Raw genomic sequence first — 21926 nt, forward strand, 5'->3', positions numbered from 1 at the left:
CACGCCTTTCAAATTAGACTGAGTGAACTAAAGAGAGTGAGTGGATGATTTTCTATTTAAAACTCGAACTTCGTTCATAAATTTCTAATTTTTATTCTAGAGCAGTAGCTGCCTTAATGTCTTTAAAATAGAACTTCAAAGCATAGTGGCATAATTAAGTTAGGGCAACTCAGAAGCATGTTTTGGGTACATTACTGTGATACTATTATGTGGTAGAAACATTTTGTATTTATAGTTCCCCAGAAAGTCCTAAAGCTCATGAAGGCACCTTTTATTGCTGAGAGTTTCCTCCTGTTAAAACCAAAGTGCAGGCTCTTGTTGAAATGATTTTATTTCAACGCTGTCCATCAGATACTAATTTTGGAGCTGCATAAGATGGAAATTCTTGACTCACAGCCTATTTTCTTTCCACCTGCAGTTGTTTGAAGGGGCTTGGTATAACATTGCCTCCCTTGTGTGTTCTCTATCTCATTCTCTCTGACTCAGATGATGACATTTGCAAGGATGGTAAATAGGACATAAAGTACGGCAGGTATGTTAACACTTCTTTTACCACAGTAGCCTTACTGTCTAATTCTGATTCACTCACAATATTTAAAAGTATCATCAGAGACTGTTAAGTGTCTGTGTGTCCTTACCACTCACAGCCAGCATCATATGGGAATTTCAAATAGCATTAGGTTAATTATACATACTAAAGCTAAAACTTTAAACATTTAGTTTTGTTAGAAACGTATCTCTCAGTAGGGGTAAGGGAAAGAAAAAGGAGTAGTGGAAAGAACCTTAATTTTTGGAATCAGAGTCTTTGGTTTGAAACTTGGCTCAGAATCTTATCAGCTTTGTCAGCTTTAGCAAGTTATTTCCTTTTTGAGCCTCAGTTTCCTAGTCTGAAAAAATGGGACAAAAAAGTTCCTACTTTGTAGGGTTGTTAAGATGATATGAGATAATGTATGTAAAATACTTAGCAATGCTTATAAATGCTTAAAAATTATGAGGAGTTTAGTAAGTATATGCATCTTTAAATGTGTGGCAGTAGCTTTTTCATGAGACCTAAAAATTCCTTCAACCAGGGCACTTTTCTGCATCCTAATTCCTTTTCTCTTGCTAGTTATATTTTTTATGTTTTTTAGTTTCCACCCTTGTATTAATGGTGTTCCGTAAGTGCCACCTCTGTGTCTGAGTACAGGCGTGAAAACGGTTGATCTAAAGGAAGGTCACTTGTCAGTTTCAGTGATGTTTTAAAAATGTGCTGAGAGAGAGAAGAGAGGGAGAGTGTGTTTGTCTGTGTGTGTCTGTGGGGGTGTGTGTGTGTGTTTCACATTCCTTGGCAATAAGATGATAGATGTTTTGAAAATCTGTTAAATAGCTCAAAATACAAGATGGCAGATTTTAAGGAAGGCTAGACTTTGGATCCACATGAGCCTTCCTTTGTGAACTTTCAGACGTTATCTTAATGTGTGGAATTTGTTACTGACTGGATTTTTTTCCATCTCTGAAAGATAATCGCTGTGGTTCACTGTGCATTTATCAGAAGCTCCCTCCTGAGTGAGAGGAAGCTCCCTCTTCCATTTACAATAGAAAAGCAGACATTTTGGTCCTTAGACCTTTCTCTCAGTTGCACAAAGAATTTGAGGTCATCCTGCCAGAGTGGAGACTAAATCCTAATTGTTTGTGCAGTTTTTCTAATTGTGTCCAGATGTTGGGCTCACTTTTATCTTTGGAAACCATTAACATTCTTGATTCTTTTGGGATGAGCCAAAAAACACAGACACGTGGTGCCTGCAAATTCATTCAGAACACCCTGCCAGACCACATATTAGGGTATGAAAGTACCAGAGCTCAGTGTGACTTGGGCGAAGGGCTCAAGGCCTCTATTTTTGAGAAGACAAGATGCTCCATTAGAGTTAAATTGGTAAAAGGAGAGCCAGGAATAGCAATGGGGGAAGTGTATTTTCCAAGAGAGGGCAGTAGCATGGTGGGTGATGACAGACAAAGGCAGATGAGTCCCAAAAGGTACGCTTCGGCTCTTTGCCTAAGGGGCAGATCCATCAGTTTGGATCAGTTAGGGGAATGTGTTTCTCTGGTGCTCTAAGCTGTTCTGACCTGCTTGCTCTTGATCAGCAAGAAAATGAAGATGCTTTTGATCAATTTAAATGGGTCTATAAAGAAAAAGTAGATGATTCTCTTAAGTGTTTATGCTCTAAAAAATATCACCTTGGAATCAGTATTTGTTAGAAATAAATATTTAATACCAACCAAGAAGTATTTATTGGGTAGTCACTATGTGTCATTACTGTGCAGTGTACAAAAGCCAAATGAGACATTTACTGCTGACCAGGAATTTATAGGTTAATGGGGGAAGATGACATTTGTCGTTATCATTATCTAAAATTTGCAGAGTGCCTACTGTACTGTAACTGTTGTTTCTAATTCCTTGTAAGTCTGGAGCATTACCCTGGGTGCTTCAGATAGTGGTATTTGATGTTGACATAACTTAGTTGAGGAGCTAAGATAGGACCTCTACATAAGAAGCTAATACAATACTAGGCCAAATGCTGGGTAAGTGGTACAGAAAAGTGTTAAAGATTGTGTGAGAAGGAAAGCAAGGACTTAGATATGCAGAAAGGCTGGAGGAGGATATTCCAGGCAGGTGCAAAATCAGGAGGTAGACACCTAGAATATTGAACATTCAGTTTGGCTGAAGTGAGTGTTGACCAGGTATTGGAGCACCTTGAATGCCAGAATAAGAAATGTGAGTTCGATTCTATTGGTAGTTGGGTGGTGTAAAGAGATTTTAACCAGAAAAGTCATGTGAGAAAGTGGTTTTCTAGGAGGGTCAGTTGGGTGGTGCCAAGTTTGAAAAGACTGAAAGGTGAGACCATTTGGAAATTGTTGCAGTAACCAAGATATGGATCATTCTTACCTGTGAACCTTTTGTATCTTTTCAGATGTGCTGCCTCTATTGCTCTAGTTAGTAACCCTGTGAAATTTGGATTTAGAGCTCTCTGAATAGATGTGTGGCAGATCACCAGAAAAGAACTAGAGCGCCATTGCCCAGAAGTCAAGTCAATCAGTTTAGGTAGAGGCAATTACCAAAACTGGTTATCTGAAGAGTTATTCCAGCTGGCCCCCGGGGAACCTTCTCCTGGGCTCTAGGGAACCTCGTAATGTGATCCCAGCAGTTCTTAGTCAAAGAGCAGTCAAAGGAATATCTAGGGCTGTACATAGAAACTTGGATAATAGCTTGTGCAATTGAATGAGTTAATGCATGTAGAGCAGTTAGGTGCCCAGTAACAAAACAGAACCAAAGCCACACACACATCATAAATGTTAGATTAAAACACCAAAAACAGCCCTACGGCAAGGCATATTATTCCAAGCCGGAAGAAAATATTTGAGGGATTAGTCGAGTTTTTTTTCTTGCAAATATTCATGCGTGAAACAGAGAAGAAAATGCAGACTGCCCAGTTGTCTAGTTTAAACAGAATTAATTACTATGAAGGTAGAAAAGAGTAATTATTGAGAAATTAAGGAAAGTACATTAACCGTTGTGGTTTACTTAGTGGCAGTCTTTAAAATGAATGTTTCAAATGGAAGGGAATAAAGCTTAACTCTAGTGGATGGTCATTCCAAAGGAAAAGGTGGGCTTCAGTCTTTGATCAGGCTCCTTCCCAGTTATGACTACTTTGGCTACATTGAAAGACAGCTTACATGAATCCAGAAATAAAAGTGGTAAATAGTAGAGGAAAGGGATCCTTCAGGTTTTTTTTGAGTTACTGATGTATAATTCACATATAATTCACTGATCTAAAAGATACAATTCAATGGCTTTTAGTATATGTACAGAGTTGTGGAACCATCACCACATTCTAATTTTTAAAAATTTATTATTTTTTAATTGAGATGTAATTCACTATCATAAAATTCACCATTTTAAAGTTACAATTCTGTGGGTTTTTTAGTATATTAACAAGGTTGTGCAACCATAACCACTGTTGAATTCCAGACATTTTCATCACCCACCAAAGAGACCACAATCCTATTAGCAGTCATTTCTCATTACCCCCTCCCCCTCTCCCCAGGCAACTATTAATCTGCTTTCTGTCTCTATGGATTGCCTATTTTGGGCATTTTATATAAATGGAATCATACAAAATGTGGCCTTTGTGTCTGACTTTTTTCACTTAGTTTAATGTTTTCAAGGTTCACCCGTGTAGCCTGTATCAGTACTCCATTCCTTTTTCTTTTCTTTCTTTTTTCTTTTTTTTTTTTTTGAGGAAGATTAGCCCTAAGCTAACATCTGCCACCAATCATCCACTGTTTTGCTGAGGAAGACTGGCCCTGAGCTAACATCCATGCCGACCTTCCTCTACTTTATATGTGGGACACCTGCCACAGCATGACTTGACAAGCTGTGTGTAGGTCTGCACCCAGGATCTGAACCAGTGAACCCTGGGCCACTGAAGTGGAACGTGCGAACTTAACCACTGCATCACTGGGCCGGTGCCTCCATTCCTTTTTATGGCTGAATAATGTTCCATTATATGAATAGACCCTATTTTGTTTACAATCTAATTTTAGAACATTTTGATCACCCCCTAAAGAAACTCTGAATTTGTTAGCAGTCACTTACCATCCCCCCCACTCACCACTCAGCTCTAGGCAACTGCTAATCTACTTTCTGTCTCTACAGATTTCCCTATTCTGAATGTTTCATGTAAATAGAGTCATAGAATATGTAGCCTTTCATGACTGGCTCCTTTCATTTAGCGTAATGTTTTCAAGGTTAATCCATGTTGTACCACGTATCAGTATTTCATTCCTTTTTATTGCCAAATAATATTCCACTGTACAGATATACTCCATTATATTTATCCATTCATAAGTTGATGGACATTTGTGTTGTTGGGTCCTTTTGCTTCTACATAGCATTTTTCAAAGAAAAATAAATGTAGGATACAGTTGCTTATGAATTCACCCCTTTGTCTGTGGGCTTAGACAGATTGTCCATTTAGCTTGCCAGATACTGCTTACAAAGAAAAATGGGCCAGTCACAGCATGGGAATTCATGTATTTCGTGCATCAGATAAAAGCATCAGAACAAGACGTGGCTCTTCTCAAAGTTTGACTTTTCTTTCAGTGCATTCTCCCTATGGCTTCAGGTTTCTGGTATTATCATTCAGCTGAACGTCTTCATTTCCTGGGATACCTCTGAAAGGATGCCCTCACTCAAGCTGAAACAAAAAGCCCAGCAGCCAGCTGAAGCCCTGGGGACGGCTTTGCCTTTACTCAGCGTGGAATGATTCTCTTACACTTTGCAGTCCTGACAGGCTGTCCAACACACTTGATCGTCTAGTCAGGAGTGCTGAAAGAAGAGTTCAAAGATAAGGTTACTGGGAAAATTCCATTCCCCTACTCTTTCTGCACTTAGCTTCCTGGCAGTTCTGACATGTCAAGAATTTTCCATTTGATTTTAGAGAATTTGCAATATGAGATATTGCAGCTCACCAGTCTTAAACTGGATGATTAGGATTCAAAACCTGTCCTTGTTGGTAGCTAGGCACACAATCTTAGGCAAATTTCTCACCTAAAGGTGGAAATAGAGATACATACCTCAAAAGATTTGAGGCTTAAGTGAAGTAGTACAGTGTCTGGCCCTTGGGAGGTGCCTAATAAGCACCAGTCCTTGTCCCTCCTACTTTATTTCTTTATTTACGTGGTATTCGTGAAGTTTGGATCGGACCATCATGTGAAAGCATCTAGTAAAAAGCCTGAAATTTAGAAGGCATTCAATAAATGTTAGTTGAATTTGAACCTGAGTTCCCAAAGAATGGAACGCTTTTTGTAGACATAGAGTGGAGTGTGAGTGTGTGTGTGAGGAAGAGAGAGAGAGACACTGTATCGCTTAGTTTTTGCTGCATAACAAACCACCTCAAAACTTCGTGGTCACTTGGTGCGATAGCAGCTGGGGCTGGCTGACTTATGAAGGCCTCAGCTAAGGCAGTCTGTTGTCCAGGGCCTCTCTCCACATGGTGTCTCATCATCCAGCAGGCTCCCTCAGGTTTGTTACATGGTAGTAGGACGCACAAGCACTTTTCAAGTCCCTGCTTGCAATACCTTTGCTGTTGTCTCAGTGGCCAAAGCAAGTCACATGGCCAGGCCCAGAGTCACTGTGGGATGGTGCTACTAAAGGGCAAGGATACCAGGGGTACGGGGAGGAAATTATTGTGGCCATTTTTGCAAACATTCTATCTTAGGTACTAATTATGATAGTAATGCACATCTCAGCCTATAAAGTTAGACCGAGAACAAGTGCTATAATTTAATTACAGTGTTCTTAAGGACATGTTGGTCACAATAGGAGGGCTCTTTCCTCCATATAAACTTAATCCATCAGTGAAGCAATCTCACTTAAAGAAAGAATCATTGTGGTGTAGGCAGTTAATTTCTGGAATCACTAAATTTGGGATCAAAAATTCATCTGTTTTTGAATGCCTACTGTTTTTGCCAGTTGAGGTGGCTTCCGTTACTAGTTGATTTGTTTATTTCTTCAGCTTTAGTTATATAAAACATTTTTATAACAAGCATCTCTCGATAATATCTTTATTACAGTTTGGGCCAAGGAAAATTTGGTCATCTCTTTCATCTGTTTAAAAAAGCCAAAAAACAGCACTAACCACAACAAAAAGAAGCAAAGAAGCAGACAGTCCTGTCACAAATATTTGTTGAGTCTTAACTGTTTTGCAGTTTGGTCTGGTCTTTGGTTTATGCCCATACACATCTAAGTGTCACAGTCCCTCTGGAGATAAGAACTTCTTTTGAATGGTTGTCAGTAACTGGGCATAAATGTTTTCATAAGCTACCGTCGAGTCTTAGAATCATGGAATTTTCAATGCTGCAATGGGACAGTAGAAATAATCCGGTCCAGTGGCTTCTCTTTGTAGATTGGAACCTGTGGTTTTCCCAAGATCACTTAGTGAGCACCAGGATAGATCTTTGAACCCCAGGATAGGTGTTTTTCTAGTGTATTATTCTGTCTCCAAAATCAACTTCAGCTTTTTTGTAATCTGATACACCCACCATTTAACTAATCATTTCACTACAATTACGTTTCTTATATATGTGTGAATTTTACTCCCAGCTTATGCCTGAATATGTGGTTAGATTAAAATTACTCTTATTACAAAATTCACTATAGTTTTTGGAACTTTGATTTCTAATAAATATTAGGTATTGTCAGCTTCCTGGTGTTGATATCAAAAGATGAAAGAAAGGATATTTTAGGTAGAGTTTCTTATTTGTGACCCTTAGTTGTTGAAAGGGACAAAGAATAATTTGTGTGTTAACTCCAAACATAATAGAAATCTTTAAGGGTGTTGCGAAGTGCTATCATCATCAAATAGAAAGAATTCAAATATGAAGAAAACACATGTTCTCATTTTCTCATCTAGACGGTGATAGAATTAAATGAATGACTATACTCTAGCTTAACAGACTTTTCTTTGATCTTTATGACATGGTTTAGAATTAGACTACGGTGTTTCATCCCTGGTTTAGGAGTTTAATGTCTAAAATCTGCCTATATTGCAACTGAAAGGAATTGATAAAACATCACAGAAGTATATTGTACCAATTATACAATTTTTATTGTTGGATATGATGCTTTTTAAAAAAATTATCTTTATGGTTTTTGTAACAATTCCACAGGGGGAACATATTTTACATTTCCTGTTATTTCTATACAGAATTGCCATTTTTGTTGACGAACTCATTTCAGTCGTTTCTCTGTGCATATATAAAGATGGCTGGATAAACAGACATGAAATGCCAGAAGTAATGAGGAGAGGTTGGTGCATGATATATGCAACTTACCCTCAAACATTCAGGGTGTATTTTCTAAGAAAGGAGATATTCTGTTTTGTATGTATTTCCTAAGAAAGAGGATATTCCCTTTTCTTACCACAATACAGTTGTCAAGTGTGATTTTTCTAAGGAAGGGCTTTTTCCTTCTCTCCCAACCCCCTTCACTGTAGATTATTAGTTTGAGCTCATAGATTCTTTTTGTTCAGTGTATTTTTTTTGATGCTCAAAGTGTCCCAAAATTTACCAGTGGGAACCCCTCAAGGTGGCTTCTGTGTCTTTTTGATATGTCCCTTTAGGTTTTGAGTACTTGGTTTTTTTTTTGGCGCAAAAAGATGTTCCAGGCCTACTTTGTACTTTTCCTGTCCTGGACCTGGAATTGCTTGTTTCTCTTAGGAAGCCTTAGTTCCTCTTACTGGGGAATGGTATTTGGAAACCAGCATCTGAGTGCTAGCTGTGCTCATTGGTAATGGGATGTCGTTGCTTCAATGCCTTTTAATGAAAAAAGCTTGGAATCTTTTTTCTCCCCAAAGCAGCTAAAATAGTTGTATATTTTAGTTGTAAGTCCTTCTAGTTCTTCTATGTGAGCCGCTGCCACAGCATGGCAACTGACAGATGAGTGATGTGGTTCTGTGCCCGGGAACTGAACCCAGACTGCTGAAGCAGAGCATGCTGAACTTTAACCCCTAGGCCATCAGGGCTGACTCGGATTCTTTTTTTAGTTGACCATGAGTTCATGTTAATACCCCAGTTTAAATACAACACACCCAAGCTCTTGTGTACCTTCCCCTATTTCATATTTTGATATTTAGATGTTGCCAGATTCCCTTCGTAGGGCTTGTACTACTCGGCATTCCAGTTCATCGACATATGAGAGTGCCTGTGTCTGTCCCCACAGCCTTACCAATAGATAGCGTGTTGTTAACTTTTTGAATTTTTGCCAATCTGAAATGTTAAGAAATCGCATCTCTAAGTAGTTTTGATTTGAGTTTCTCTTATTATGAGTGAACCTAAGCATTTTCTTCATGTTTAAGGACTAATTGGATATCTTTGTGTGTATACTGTCTTTTCAAGTCTTTAGCCCATTTTTCTTCTTTTTTTTGGTCTTCCTTGATTTTGGGTATTCTTTGTATATTTGGGAGCTTATCTGCCTAATATATAAAAGACTCAAATTTTTTTTTAAACTAGTTCTTTAAAAAAAATTCATGGTATTTGTTGCAATTATTTTCTTCCAGTTCATCGTTTGTCTTTTATCTTGGCTTATAGTATATGTGTACTTATTAATTTTTTAAAATTTGTGATTTCTTCTTCACGCAAAGAGTTTTTATCTATCGATTTTTTATTGCATCTGGGTTTTTGTCACAGTTAGAAAGCCTTTTTCCACACCAGATTTTAAAGGCATTCACGCTGTCTTCTTCTAGTACTTATGGTTTCCATTTTTACAGTTAGAGCTCTTATCCACTTGGAGCTTTTTGGTTTAAGGTACGAGATGTGGATCCAGTTTAATCCTTTTCCAGATACCCATCTGGTTGTTTGGATAGCCATTTGGGCTTTCTCTTCTGTTTCTGGACTTGGTGTTCTGTTCAGCTGGTAGGTGTATCTAGTCAGGGTGTTTTTATAAGAGTACACTGTATACTGTATATGTCAGCAGTCGGTAGCGCTGTGGCAGTGGCTTGGCTCCAGGAGGCTCTCTGAACACTCCTTTTTTATGTGCGGGATTATGTGGGGGCTGGCTGCAGAGTTGTCTCTGAGCCAGTCCTCTCCTCTGGTGGTCCCAGAGGAGGGGACTGATCAAAAGGACTGAGCTTCCTGATGTGTTAGCAAATCCAAAACACCCCCATTTTGACAGGTTTTATTTTGTTGTGGTTCCTTCAGAACTATATTTTAAAATAATACCTTAAATTTAACTTAAAAGTTACACAAAATAAGCATGAAAAGCACTTAACATCACATCTAGAACAAAACAAAACGCACCTTCAGCACATAATCATTGACTGGTCCTAGCACATATTGTGTTTAATCCCTACTAAGTGAGGAGGCAACAGTGAAGTAAGCTATTGGCAGCGTCTGGAAGTGGGCAGATCTGGGCTTGGCTGCTGTTGACCTCGGCAGTGGTGATAGAGAGTAGGATAGACGTCTGTGAGGCAGTCAGGGTGCTGGCTTGAAACCGGACTAGACAAGTGTTAGGAGATAAGATTGCATGGAACGAGGTGCCTGGAGAGAAACACTTGCTGTTCTGAATCTTCTAGACCCCTCCCCATCTACTTCTTAAGGCTCTGAACCTTCTGGTGTTTTTTCTCATTACTGGGAGAAGGGCAATATAAACCCACATGTTCATGGAAAGCCCCGTAAAAAAACCTTCTGTACTTCCCAGTTTTAGAATACTAATCACCAGCACAAAGCTACTTCAACCTGTGAAATAGGACATTCGGCTAGCTAGGTTTTTGTGTTACACCAGGTGAAATGATTCTTCTGCCCTCGTTACTGGTTCTACCTTGTAACTGCGAAATTCTGCTCCATGTGGTAACTGCTGCTACATAACTGCTGATTCTGCTCTGCTACCAGCCGTGCTCAGGGGTGGTTTGAGGCCCACCCTAAGCCGCCTTTGACCAGTCTTTCCTGACCACCCCAGCTTGTAAGATCTCTCCGTCTTCTGGGCACATGTAACTCATAATCGGTTCTATTTCATATTTATCCTGTACTATCTTCTTTAAAAAAATGTTTAAAAGTCAATAGAATCACCTCTACTCCTGCTGTCAGAGACACATCCTATTAGCATTTTGGTATATTTTCTTCTAGTCTTTATTTTTTCTCTTGTGTATAGGATTTTACAGAGTTGAGATCATACTATATATATAATATTGCGTCCTCTTTTTTCTCCTTAACTTTATCATAAACCATTTGTAAATCATATCTTAAAAATTATATAATATTTCATGGAGTGGAATGTGATTTACTTATATTTTCTTTTTCATGCATATTTCCCTCATTAGTCCAGATAGATTGTGAGATTATCAAGGGAAGTCATTCTACTGTATCACCCCCCTTCTGTTCTCCAATGCCTTTAGAGAATATTGTACATGTAGATGGTAATAAATACTTTTGCTTGCTTCTGTTTTTAGTCTAAATGTTATAGCAACTATTTGCTGTAGGGTACCCGGAAAGTATTACTTGCAGCTTACTCAGCATCATTGCATCACCAACTCTTTCCATCTAGAAAAATAGATCCTGGAGAAATCTTTGCATGAATTTTGAGGGCACGTGAGTCCTCTTAAATGCTATAAGAAGTATTCTGAGTGAGCATTTGTGTATTTTCCTTGAAGGAGTCCTTATTTAACAAGAAGAGCCACTGATCCAGTGGCTGTAATCCATCTGGAGATAGATCTGTTTATTAAACTTATCTGAAATCTAAGGTACATATTTCACCTTTTATTTTCTTGGTTTTCAGGAAGAGATGAGACCATGCAGCCTGCAAAACCATCTTTTCTTGAATACTTTGAACAAAAGGAAAAGGAAAATCAGATCAACAGCTTTGGCAAGAGCGTTCCTGGCCCGCTGAAGACCTCTTCTGATTGGAAAGTACCACAGGATGGAGACTACGAATTTGTAAGTAGTGTCGAAGTAGATGTACCGTTTTGTCTGCTGGGGAAAGTGACTTGAAATTATCACACATCCACTTCTGTCACGTCACTGAAAGTGCCTGCGCATTTTCTTGTGTGGTTCAGGTCTCCTCTCTCCGTCCGTGGTGGCAGCTCTTGGCTGAGGCCTCGTAAGTTTTTTATTTTTATTTATTTATTTATTTATTTTTGAGGAGGATTAGCCCTGAGCTAACTACTGCCAATCCTCGTCTTTTTGCTGAGGAAGACTGGCCCTGAGCTAACCTCCATGCCCATCTTCCTCTACGTTATACGTGGGACGCCTACCGCAGCGTGGCTTTTGCCAAGCGGTGCCATGTCCGCACCCAGGATCCGGACCAGTGAACCCCGGGCCGCCGAGAAGCGGAACGTGCACACTTAACTGCCGTGCCACCAGGCCAGCCCCCTGAGGCCCTCGTAAGTTTGAGGCAACAAGGTTTTGACTGATATTTAAGCAGTTCTGGGCTCCCAATTAGTGGCATCTTTTCACTTTAAAAATCTTTTATTCACTTGCCTTTTTTCTTTCTCTTGAGTTTGAAGTTGTTAATGGTAAAAGAAATATTCACCCACCAAGTGAAGGTGCACTGTCTTTAATAGTTTATTTGGGATTGGGATTTTATATTCAAGAATTAGACTGGAGGGCAGTTGATGCTGTTGTGCTAACCCTTATCCTAATTTTAGGCTCTCTAAGAGGATTATTCTGAATTTTGTCCGAGGATGAATATTAAATTGTTCCAAAGTTTCTTATGAAAAACTGGTTGTGTTTTTCCTTTTCTTGCTGTGGAACGTTCTCCCTCAACCACAGACACTTGTTAATGTTCACAGAGATTTAATAAGTAGAGGCAATAAAAAATTGGGGGGAAAGTAAGCTATGGAGTATGCATTCCTTTTCTGAATATTTTTAGAAAAGAATTTTCTCTTTAGGAATATTTAATTTTTACATTGTTAAATTCTATCATAGTTCTGTTGTTGTGTATTAGAGCTTAGTTTGGGCATTATATTTGCATCCTGGGAGGCCTTTCTAGGCCTGGCTTTCCACTGTTCTCCTGACTGACCTAGAGGAAGTGATGTCGTTCTTCCGTAACATAATTTCTACTTTTGTAGAGTGGCAGGCAAGTCATAGTTTATACAACTAATGATAGAGATCTTTTGAGAACCAGAGTAACTCACCTGAGGTTATTTAACCAGTTAGTCACTGACCCCATGTTAGAACCCAGGTTCATTTTTTAAATTATCTCTTCATTCGTTCATTTACTTACTAGTGTTTTAAGTGCCAGTATGTGCTTGACGGTGTTCTAGGGACATAGTAGTGTTCAGAATAGCCAAAAAAAAATCCCGTGCGTCATGGAGGTTTCATTCTAAGAGGGAAAATAAGGAAATAAAGTATTTAGTGTGTCAGATGGTGGTAAGTGTTGTAGAAAATGTAAAGCAGGAAAAGGAGATTGGTGGAGGAGGGGAGGGGACAGTGTGTGTGTGTGCGCGGGGGTGTAAATATGTAGCAGCTCTAAATAGTTAAGGAAGGTTTCATTGGTAGGAAGATGAGGAAGTGAACTATGTGACTATCCAGAGGAAGAGCTTTTCAGGCAGCTGGACTAGCACATGTCAAGGTCCTGAGGCAGGGACTTGCTTGGTGTGTTTGCAGAACAGGATGTCTGGAATGGCCTCAAGGGGGCATGTAGCAGGAATGAGCTCAGAGATGTAAAGGGGAGCCAGATAATGAAGGGCTTCTTGTGTAATAATAAGGGCTTTAGCTTTACTCTGAGTGAAACGGAAAGCTGTTGGCAAGATGTGACTTGATCCTATTGATGTTTTAAAAGTATTATTTTAGCTGCTATATTAATACCATTGGAAGACTAGATTTTCTGAACATGGGTATAGTGTTGTCTGCTGCACAAAGGAGGCCAGATATAGGGCACATCTGCTGCCATTCCTCTGTTCTAGGCCTCTGGCATTCATATTTTCCACTGGGTCAGGATTCAGCTCCAGAATCCTTCTTAACACAGTGTTCCAGGCTGCCCCTGTTAATCAGAGTAGACTCCTGAAATTTGAATTACTGTGTTTGCTATTCCATGTTGCCTGTGTAGTTGTCTTCAGCATACTTGTAAGGACTGATTTTCTCAGTTTAGTGAGCCTTTAGGCAAAGATGATATAACTTCTGGGTACCAAATCGTATTATCATTGTGATGGAATGCCTAAGAATGCTCAAACCTGTCTTCCTAGATCTAGTTTCCTTTTTTTTTTTTTTAATGTTATAGAAGTTAGTGATCCTGAAATTTCAGTCCCTTTAAGCTAAGCGTTATTTTTGGATCAGTAATTCCAGTGATTGAGGACTTCGCTTCTCTCTGCCATAATTTTCCCATACTAAGATCATTGGCAGGGAACTTGTTTCAGTGGGCAAAGCTGCTTATGCAAAGAGGCTTTCGTAGGTCTTTAGAGAGAGTGCTTTTTATTTTGGAAGGAGGTGACTGCTGGAGGGAGTGGGCCCATGAGCGCAGTGACTAGGTTAGCGCACTCCCAGCCTGTGTTACTGCTGGCCTCTGCAGAAGGGTCCTGAGACTTCCCTCTAAAGCAGGGGTGACAAACTGGCAGCATCCAGCCCCCAGACTTTTCTGGGTGTCCTATGCAGTGTTCAAAAATTGTAAATTAGTTGCCTATATTTAAAAACTAAGAGCTTTTAAATCAAATGTTGGATCTCCAGCTTATTTTGAAAACTTGGACGATCTGGCCATAACAGACCTGCATTACTGGGTGATGGTTGTCTGGAGCTGAGGAGCAGCCGCCCTCCTTGGGTATGACTTCCACAGTTCTCAGTATCTGGCCTGCCTCATTCCTTTGTATTAACTCTCTGACCTGCCTGGCTTTTAAGAGCGTTTGATTTGGGGACTCTTGCTCTAAATCATTTGGACTTGTTTGTTATGTCCACATTGCGCTGAGCCAACTCATCCTGACAAAATTTTGTACTATTTTTACCATCAAATTTCAAGAGAATTCATTTTTAAATGTTTTTTGAGAGAATTTCACATGAAGCAATGAAAGAAAATTGAGGTGGGGTGTACATGAGCTGCTTTATCAAAAAGTACCAAAAATCAAATTAAAATTATTTTTAATGCTTTAATATTCTTTTTTTGTTGGTAAGGAAGATTGGCCCTGAGCTAACATCTGTTGCCAATCTTCCTCTTTTTGCTTGAGGAAGATTCTCACTGAGTTAACATCCATGCCAGTCTTCCTCTATTTTGTATGTGGGACCCCACCACAGCATGGCTTGGTAAGTGGTGTGTAGGTCCACACCTGGGGTCTAAACCTGTGAACCCCAGGTCATCAAAGTGGAGTGTGCGAACTTAACCACTGTGCCACCGGCTGGCCCCAGTGCCTGGATGTTCTTGCTCTATAGCTCTTAGCTTAATCCTAAATCAAGCTTTTGAAATAATAGTCTAAAATAATGTTTCTCAAAGTATAGTCCCTAGACCAGCAGTGTCAGCATCACCTGGAAACTTGTTGGAAATGCAGTTTCTCAGGCCCCACCCCAGACGCACTGAACCAGAATCTCTGGGGCCAGGGCCCAGTAATCTGTGTCTTATCCTACCTTATGCATGAGTCTAACCCATGAAATTCATGTAAGTTTCTTTCCCGTTAGGTACTCCAGAAATGCAGAGAGAAGGATGTATTTGTATTTTGTTAACATTGCATGATTTTTAAATTTCCTTTTACTTCCCTTTTGAGTCTCCTGTACTCTAACTGGAGGTACCAAAGGAACACGTCAAATAAGGAAAATGTACATTTGTAAGTGACGTGGCAAAGAAAGAGCCACTCTGTTGAGGGAAGAAAGTGTTCGGAATAATCTCACTAAGCTTAAAGAAGCTTGTGTGTCAGACAAGCTAACGTTTCCCTTCACAGTCTCAGAGAGAAACTTTCTGTGTGGGTGGCAGTATTTAATTATGAAAAAGATATTGTCTTTCTTCCTGTGAAGGCAGCTGCTGTTTTGAAATGAACTTTTCATCCAAAATGGCAAATAGGAAGTAATTTACTCGGGAGTAGCAGAATTTAATACTGACAAAAACCTTCCTATTTTCATCTGAAACGGAATACTTGTTGCACTTCTAAAATTTAATTGCCTTATTTGCCAAGTTGAATAAGCAACCAAGATTTCCTTTAATGTTTAATATATATAGAAATTAAAGTATAAGTAAAAGGTGCTTGAAAATGCAGTATTCTCTAAAATTGGTATTTCATATTCTATAAACAGATTGGATTTTTAGAAATGAATGTTGCTTTTATGAGAATTTAGACCCTCCCATTTTGCCATTTATAAAGCCACAAAAAGCTGTAAACTTAAATCCAGTTTGGCTCATGGATCTTCCAAAAACACACTGTAATATTTTAGTCTGAGATGACTGGAGTGCCAAGAGTGGTGACAAGACAGATGAGGCTCGTGTGTCCTGGAGCTTACCATGTGATGAGGGGAACGGAGTAAGGCAGGTAGTAAATCAGTCCAGGTCAGAATGGCTGTTTAAAGAATAAAAGCATAGTAAAGGAGTGTGACAGAAGGCCCTGCAGAGGAACAGAACGTTCAGCCGAGACCTGAATGAAGAGGGGAAGCAAGCCAGGGGAAGGCGGAGGGAACAGGTGCAGAGACTGAAGCAGGACGTGGTGGGTGTACGTGAGGAAGGAACTAAGTGTGTTATGGCTGGAGCAGAGTGCCACGTAGGACAGCACATCGGTACTCACAATACATGTGAGTGCATTGAAACCTTATTCTATAAAAAGAGCTGATAGTCTCTGTGCCCCACATATTAATTCCACATCCATTCCTGGAAGTCCTCTGTGTGTTGTGCTGTGTGTGTATAGGCAAGACTGCCCGACCCTTGATGGCCGGGACTTTATTTTACTCATCTTTGTATTCCTAACACCTAGTAATTGCCTGCTTGAAGTTAGTACACTATTTTCAATTAATCTCAGACACAGTGTCTGAATTAATTCAATAAATACAGTCACTACCCTGAGAGAGTTCATGGTGTAGCAGAAAAGATAGACATAATCAAATAATTTTGATACCTTGTGCTAATAATAGCTTACATTTATTGAGAGCTTACTATGTACCAGGCGTTGGTCTAACTCCTTTATGTGTATTAGCTCAATCCTCATAACCATCCCAGGAGGTGGGTAACGTTATTGCCATTTTATGGATGGGAAAATTGAGGGTTAAAGGGAGCAAGTAATTCACTGAGGTTATACCGATAGTAAGTGTCACAGCAAGGATTTGAACCAAAGCAGTTTGGCTCCAGAGGCCAGCCTCTCAACTACCTACACTATATGGCTTCTCTCTAGGCTATTCTGTAAATTCTGTTCGTAAAGTGCATATAAAAAGTAGTGTAGGAGCCCAGAAGAGGAAGCAAGAACCCCTGGGAAAGCATCAAGAAGTCTCATTTGAAGTGTATTTTGAAAGATGTGTAGGAATTCTCCAGCCAGAGGAGGGAGAGGGCCTTCTGGGCAGAGAGGGGGCAGTGTGTCTGTGGAGGCACTAAGGAACGTGGAATGGCCGGGCAGTCCTGAGGAATTGTATCTGGAGCGTAGTCTGCGTGTGTGTGTGTGTAAGCGGGGGACTGAGGTAGAGCCCTTCGGGTGAGATGAATGGGGCCCAGTGTGCCCTTATTTTTGCTGGAAATATGTAGTAGTCTTTTAGATTTTTCCTTTCCGGAGAAGTTAAAAATAGAATCCTAATGCAGCACAAAGAGCTAAGCTAATGTCCCTGTGAAGTTGTGTGATAATGGGTCCATCAGGATATAAAACCACTGAACTGTTAGTTCAAAATTAATTTGAGAAAAGTAACAGAACCTGAACAGGATTGATTGTTGGCTTCCCTGGATAGTGATAAGCCATTCAGATGGCTGTTTGTGGCAGGAAGGATACATTTTAGCTCTGAGTTTTCCCCGGGAGGGCTACACAACCTATGATTTCATTAAACTTCATCTTTACCATTCTTTCCTAGATCAGGGCTCCAAATATGATTAAGTAGAGATTTCTTTGGATTTTTATAAAGAAGCTTTACTGAATTGTGGGTACAGTCAATTAGTCATTTTTATTATGTTGCACTTTTTGCTTTTGGCTATACACTTCAGAAATGAGACGTTGGGGGAAGATGAGAATTGTTACTGCCTTATCTGTGATTTACAATCGCGATTGATGGTAGCAGAGGTGCTTTATTTACTCATGTTTAAAGTAATGCTCTCAAGGTTGCATCTTGATGTTTTCTGGGAACCCAGGTATCTACAACTTTAAACTTTATCTGCCATTTTACAGAAACAAAAGAAACACTCCCCAAACATAGTCTTTGAATTATTGTCTGTTTCAAAATGAATTTAAAAAGATTAGTGCATATCCTTAAATATCCCAGCCTCCATTGCTAGAATAGAACCTAATGAAGTTCCCATCGCTCAGCTATGACAGTCATCAACTCATCATCTGTTTGTTTTATCTGATCCTCCACTCCACTCTTCCTCATCCTCACGTGATTATTCTGAAACAAATCCCAGGCAAATTTCATTTCTAAATTTTTCCATATGTATCTATAAAAGATTAAAGGTCCTTTTAAAAAACATAACCACGACACCTTTATCATACCTTTAAAAATTAAGAATAATAATTCTTTAATGCCATAAAATGCCTTGTCAGTGTTCAGTTTTTCCCAGTCATCTCATACTTTTTTTTTTCTTTACAGTTTATTTGAATTAGGGTCCAAATAAGATTCATACATTACAGTTGGTTGATATGTCTTTTAAATCACTTTTAATTTGTATCTTCCCGCCTCTCCTGCCTTGCCTACACACCCACTTTTTGATATTATTGAAGAAACCAGTGTTATCCCGTTTCCCACATTCTGGACATTGCTGGTTGCATCTAAGTGCTGCTGTTAATGTTCCTTGAATTTCGTGTAAATTGGTAGTTTGATCAAGAACCAGGGGTTCTCAGGATCCCTTCACACTTTTAAACATTATTGAGGACACCAAGGAACTTTTGTTTGTGTGGGTTATATCTATTGATATTTACTGAATTAGAAATTAAAACTGAGAAATTTTTAAAAATTAATTCATTTGAAAATAATAAGAAACCAATTACACATTAATATAAAGAACATATTTTTATGAAAAATAACCATATTTCCCCAGACAAAAAGAAGTGAGTGAAAACGGCATTGTTTACATGTTTTCAAATCTGTATGGCTTAATAGAAGACAGCTGATTATTATAGCTGCTTTTGCATCCAATTTGTTAGGATATATTGTTTTGGTTGAAGTATATGAAGGAAGTCTTGCCTAAGATGTAGTTGGAAAAGGTGAAGTGTCTTAATAGTCTTTTTGGATAATTGTGGATATTCTTCTATCTTGGTGCTCCAACTCAACAACTGATGGTTTCCTAAAGGTTAGTTGCAATGTGGAATCTGAAACTGTATCACTGAACTTTTCTTACTCTGCATATGAAAATTCATTGGTCTGTCTTGCACCTTGAATGGAACTTTTGCTCACATAGGATTTTATAAAATCATGCATTGATCTTTTGGAAAATATTGGTTCACTGAGTTACACATATGTTCCAAATGTTGGCATATTTCATTATACAATATAAAATAAATCACATTCCTTGAAATTACCACCAACCTCAACAGAAAATTGTCTAAGTGTAGGGAAGCTGTCAAGCTCACAGGGGTACAATTAAGTTCTCCAAAATTCTAATTTTTGTTTGAAAGTCTGAATTTTATCATTGGCAACAAACACTCTCAACTGTTTTTCTTGAAGTGACAGCCTCACTTTGTTCATTTTTGGGACAATGTCTGCCAAATACCTGTACCTAAGTCTGAATAACCACAATTTGTCAGTCATTCTTTCAAGTAAAAGTGATGTTCCAAGAAGAAAGCAGCTGGTTTTGCTCACAGCTCAATTGCACAAGTGCCTTGCTCAGGACAACCATCCTATTTCAGTGTGCAGCACAAGTGCTTAATGCACACTTCCATTTCATCACAGATACAGTTAAAAGGACATACACTCAAAGGTTGAACCTGGATAAAATTAATACCTTTGACTATTTCATCAAGGACATTCTTAAGGGAATTGGTTTTTGGTTTTGGTTTTTGACTGGAGCCAGTGGTTGTGAAGAGTGCAATAGCTGCTAGTACCACGTGGTGCAATGGTTGATTGGCACTTGATTCATATTGAGGAGCTCGCAATTTGACCCACCACTGCTTTCATACTATCCGTGCAGATGTCAACACAGTAGAAAAGGCAGATACTGTCATGGTATTAATATGAAAAGAGGTTGATCTCACAGGTTCCTTCAGAGAGTGTAAGGGATCTCCCAGAGGTCCGTAGGCCATACTTTGAGAACACTGATCTGGAAGCCTGATCAGACTCAGGTTCAATGCTTTTTGGCAAGGATATTTCGTAGGTGGTATGTGTACTTTCATCAGGAGGACCCAAATATCTGGATATATGCTCATCCCTCTTTTTCTGTTATCAGCCACTTAGCGTCATTACCTAGATGCATTGTTTCATTAGAGGTTGCAAAATGGTGTCTCTCTGCCACAGTTCGGTGCTGTTTATATAAACTAACTAGACTCTAATTTAGTTGTAACACCTGTGTCACAGGACAGTGGGTCATCAATCATTCTCCCCACAAACGTTAGACCACGCCCCGGGTATCCGGGTATCAGAATGTTGACCGGTGGGGATTAATAAGTGAAGGAATCCCTAGAGGGCTGGGCTTCCTAAATGCTGTAATCAGAACCTGAAATTTCTTAAGTTTGAATCTCATTTTGACCAGGGCCAGATTTGGTTCGGTCACTTTAATTTTGCTAAATTTGAAGTCAGAAAAGAAAAAGAAAAACATATACTGTAAGTTTTGTATTATTTACTTTTCATCAATCAGAAGATTCCAAAGGCTAAAAATATTTTTGATGTAAATTCCTTATTAATCTAGAAAGCGTAGTTTTAAATTTTCAGCTGAGGTGACTATAAATTCTTATTGCCGGATCCACAGCCGTGACCTTGAATTGTGATCTCATTCACCTCAACATATCTTTTTCACTCTTCTTCCTTTGATCTGTCACAGATACTTTCTCCAGTCTTTCTTCTCAGCTTCGCCTCCCATTTTTTTTCTCACGTGGATTCTTGACAGTTCAGTAATCTATATTCCTGGGACATGAAGTGTTGAGAAGACAGGGAAAAGATTTATGCCAATCTCCTCACCTCCCTCCAAAGAAAAAGAAAATCTCTGTTAGAATTCTGAAAGAAGTATTTGTTTTTGTAGCCTAGTCCCTTTGAAAGAAAACACATGATGTGGAACTTTTCTCATTACCTGAGATGTAATCCTTATATCGTTTTCCTCTCCCAAAATGACCACATTTTCTTAATAAAAATCCAGATGCTCCAGCACTCAGATGAAGGACAGCAGAACTGAGCATCTTGTTGCTGACAGCGTGTTTACTCAAAGCACCAGTGATTCTGAATGGAAGCCCTATCTCTTCCTTTCTCCGTCTCACTATTGGAGTTTGATGCTGATATTACTGAGACTTCGAGCTGACTGTGTAAAGAACAAGAGGTGTTGAAATGATTCAGACAGGAGAAGGCTCATTGATGGTAATTTATTATATTGCTTCCGAGAAGAAGATACAACTCAGTATTGGTTCTTTTTAGACAAGAATGTATTAGGTTTCATATTTATTTAGAAGTTCTTATAAAGGTGCAATTGAGTCTGTTTGTAAGGAAATAGATGATGCCTATGTGTACCTAAGTGACTGCTTTTTTGGATGAGGTCATATGCCTGGTAGTTAAGATTGCTGCCGTCAGGCTTTTAGGATTCCTGACTTCACCATTTACTGAGTGGTTTTTGGCCAATTTCTTTACCTCTCTGTGCCTCAGTTTCCTCCTCTGTAAAATGGGGGGTAATACTGGTACTTAGAGGATAGATTCTGTATGTGTATGAGAATTGAATGTGGTAATGCATATAAAGTGCCTTCAACATAATAGGCACTTCATAAATGTCAGCTTCCTCCTCTCTCCTTCCACTCGCTCTTCCTTTCTTGAAACGTTGTCCATGGAGTAAATTTCAGTAACCTAAACCCCTTTTCCCAGTGATTCGCCACTGACTTCCGTTATAAAAGCAGAGACATTCCCAAAGAACACTTGCTCCCAAAGAGACTGATTTAAACAACTGCTCTGAAAGAAAGGAATTAGAACTACTACCAAGGGGATTAATTACCTAAAGTGGTCATGGGTGTCATTTTTAGAACTTTCCAGTGCTTTCTTGCTTTCCCTTACATCTCTGTTCCCTATCGTTTTTGTTTCTACCCACCTCTCATTTCATAAACTGTTGGTATTTTTCAAATCTTGAGGCTCTCAGGCTCCTCCTGTTGCAGCACACACTTTTTGCCGATAGATGCCAC

At 39.2% G+C, this 21926-nt stretch overlaps 1 protein-coding gene across 2 annotated transcripts in view; it reads left to right on the forward strand.

Annotated features, from left to right (window-relative positions):
• Positions 1-21926, forward strand: part of STK4 (serine/threonine kinase 4) — an 87114-nt gene that overhangs the window by 37759 nt on the left and 27429 nt on the right. For both annotated transcript variants that reach the window (XM_014859855.3, XM_044748049.2), the window contains exon 10: positions 11309-11466. In XM_014859855.3, coding sequence (XP_014715341.1) covers positions 11309-11466 — 158 coding nt within the window. The remainder of the gene's footprint in view (positions 1-11308; positions 11467-21926) is intronic.

The sequence above is a fragment of the Equus asinus genome, chromosome 15, assembly GCF_041296235.1.
Source record: "Equus asinus isolate D_3611 breed Donkey chromosome 15, EquAss-T2T_v2, whole genome shotgun sequence".
NCBI lineage: Eukaryota > Metazoa > Chordata > Mammalia > Perissodactyla > Equidae > Equus > Equus asinus.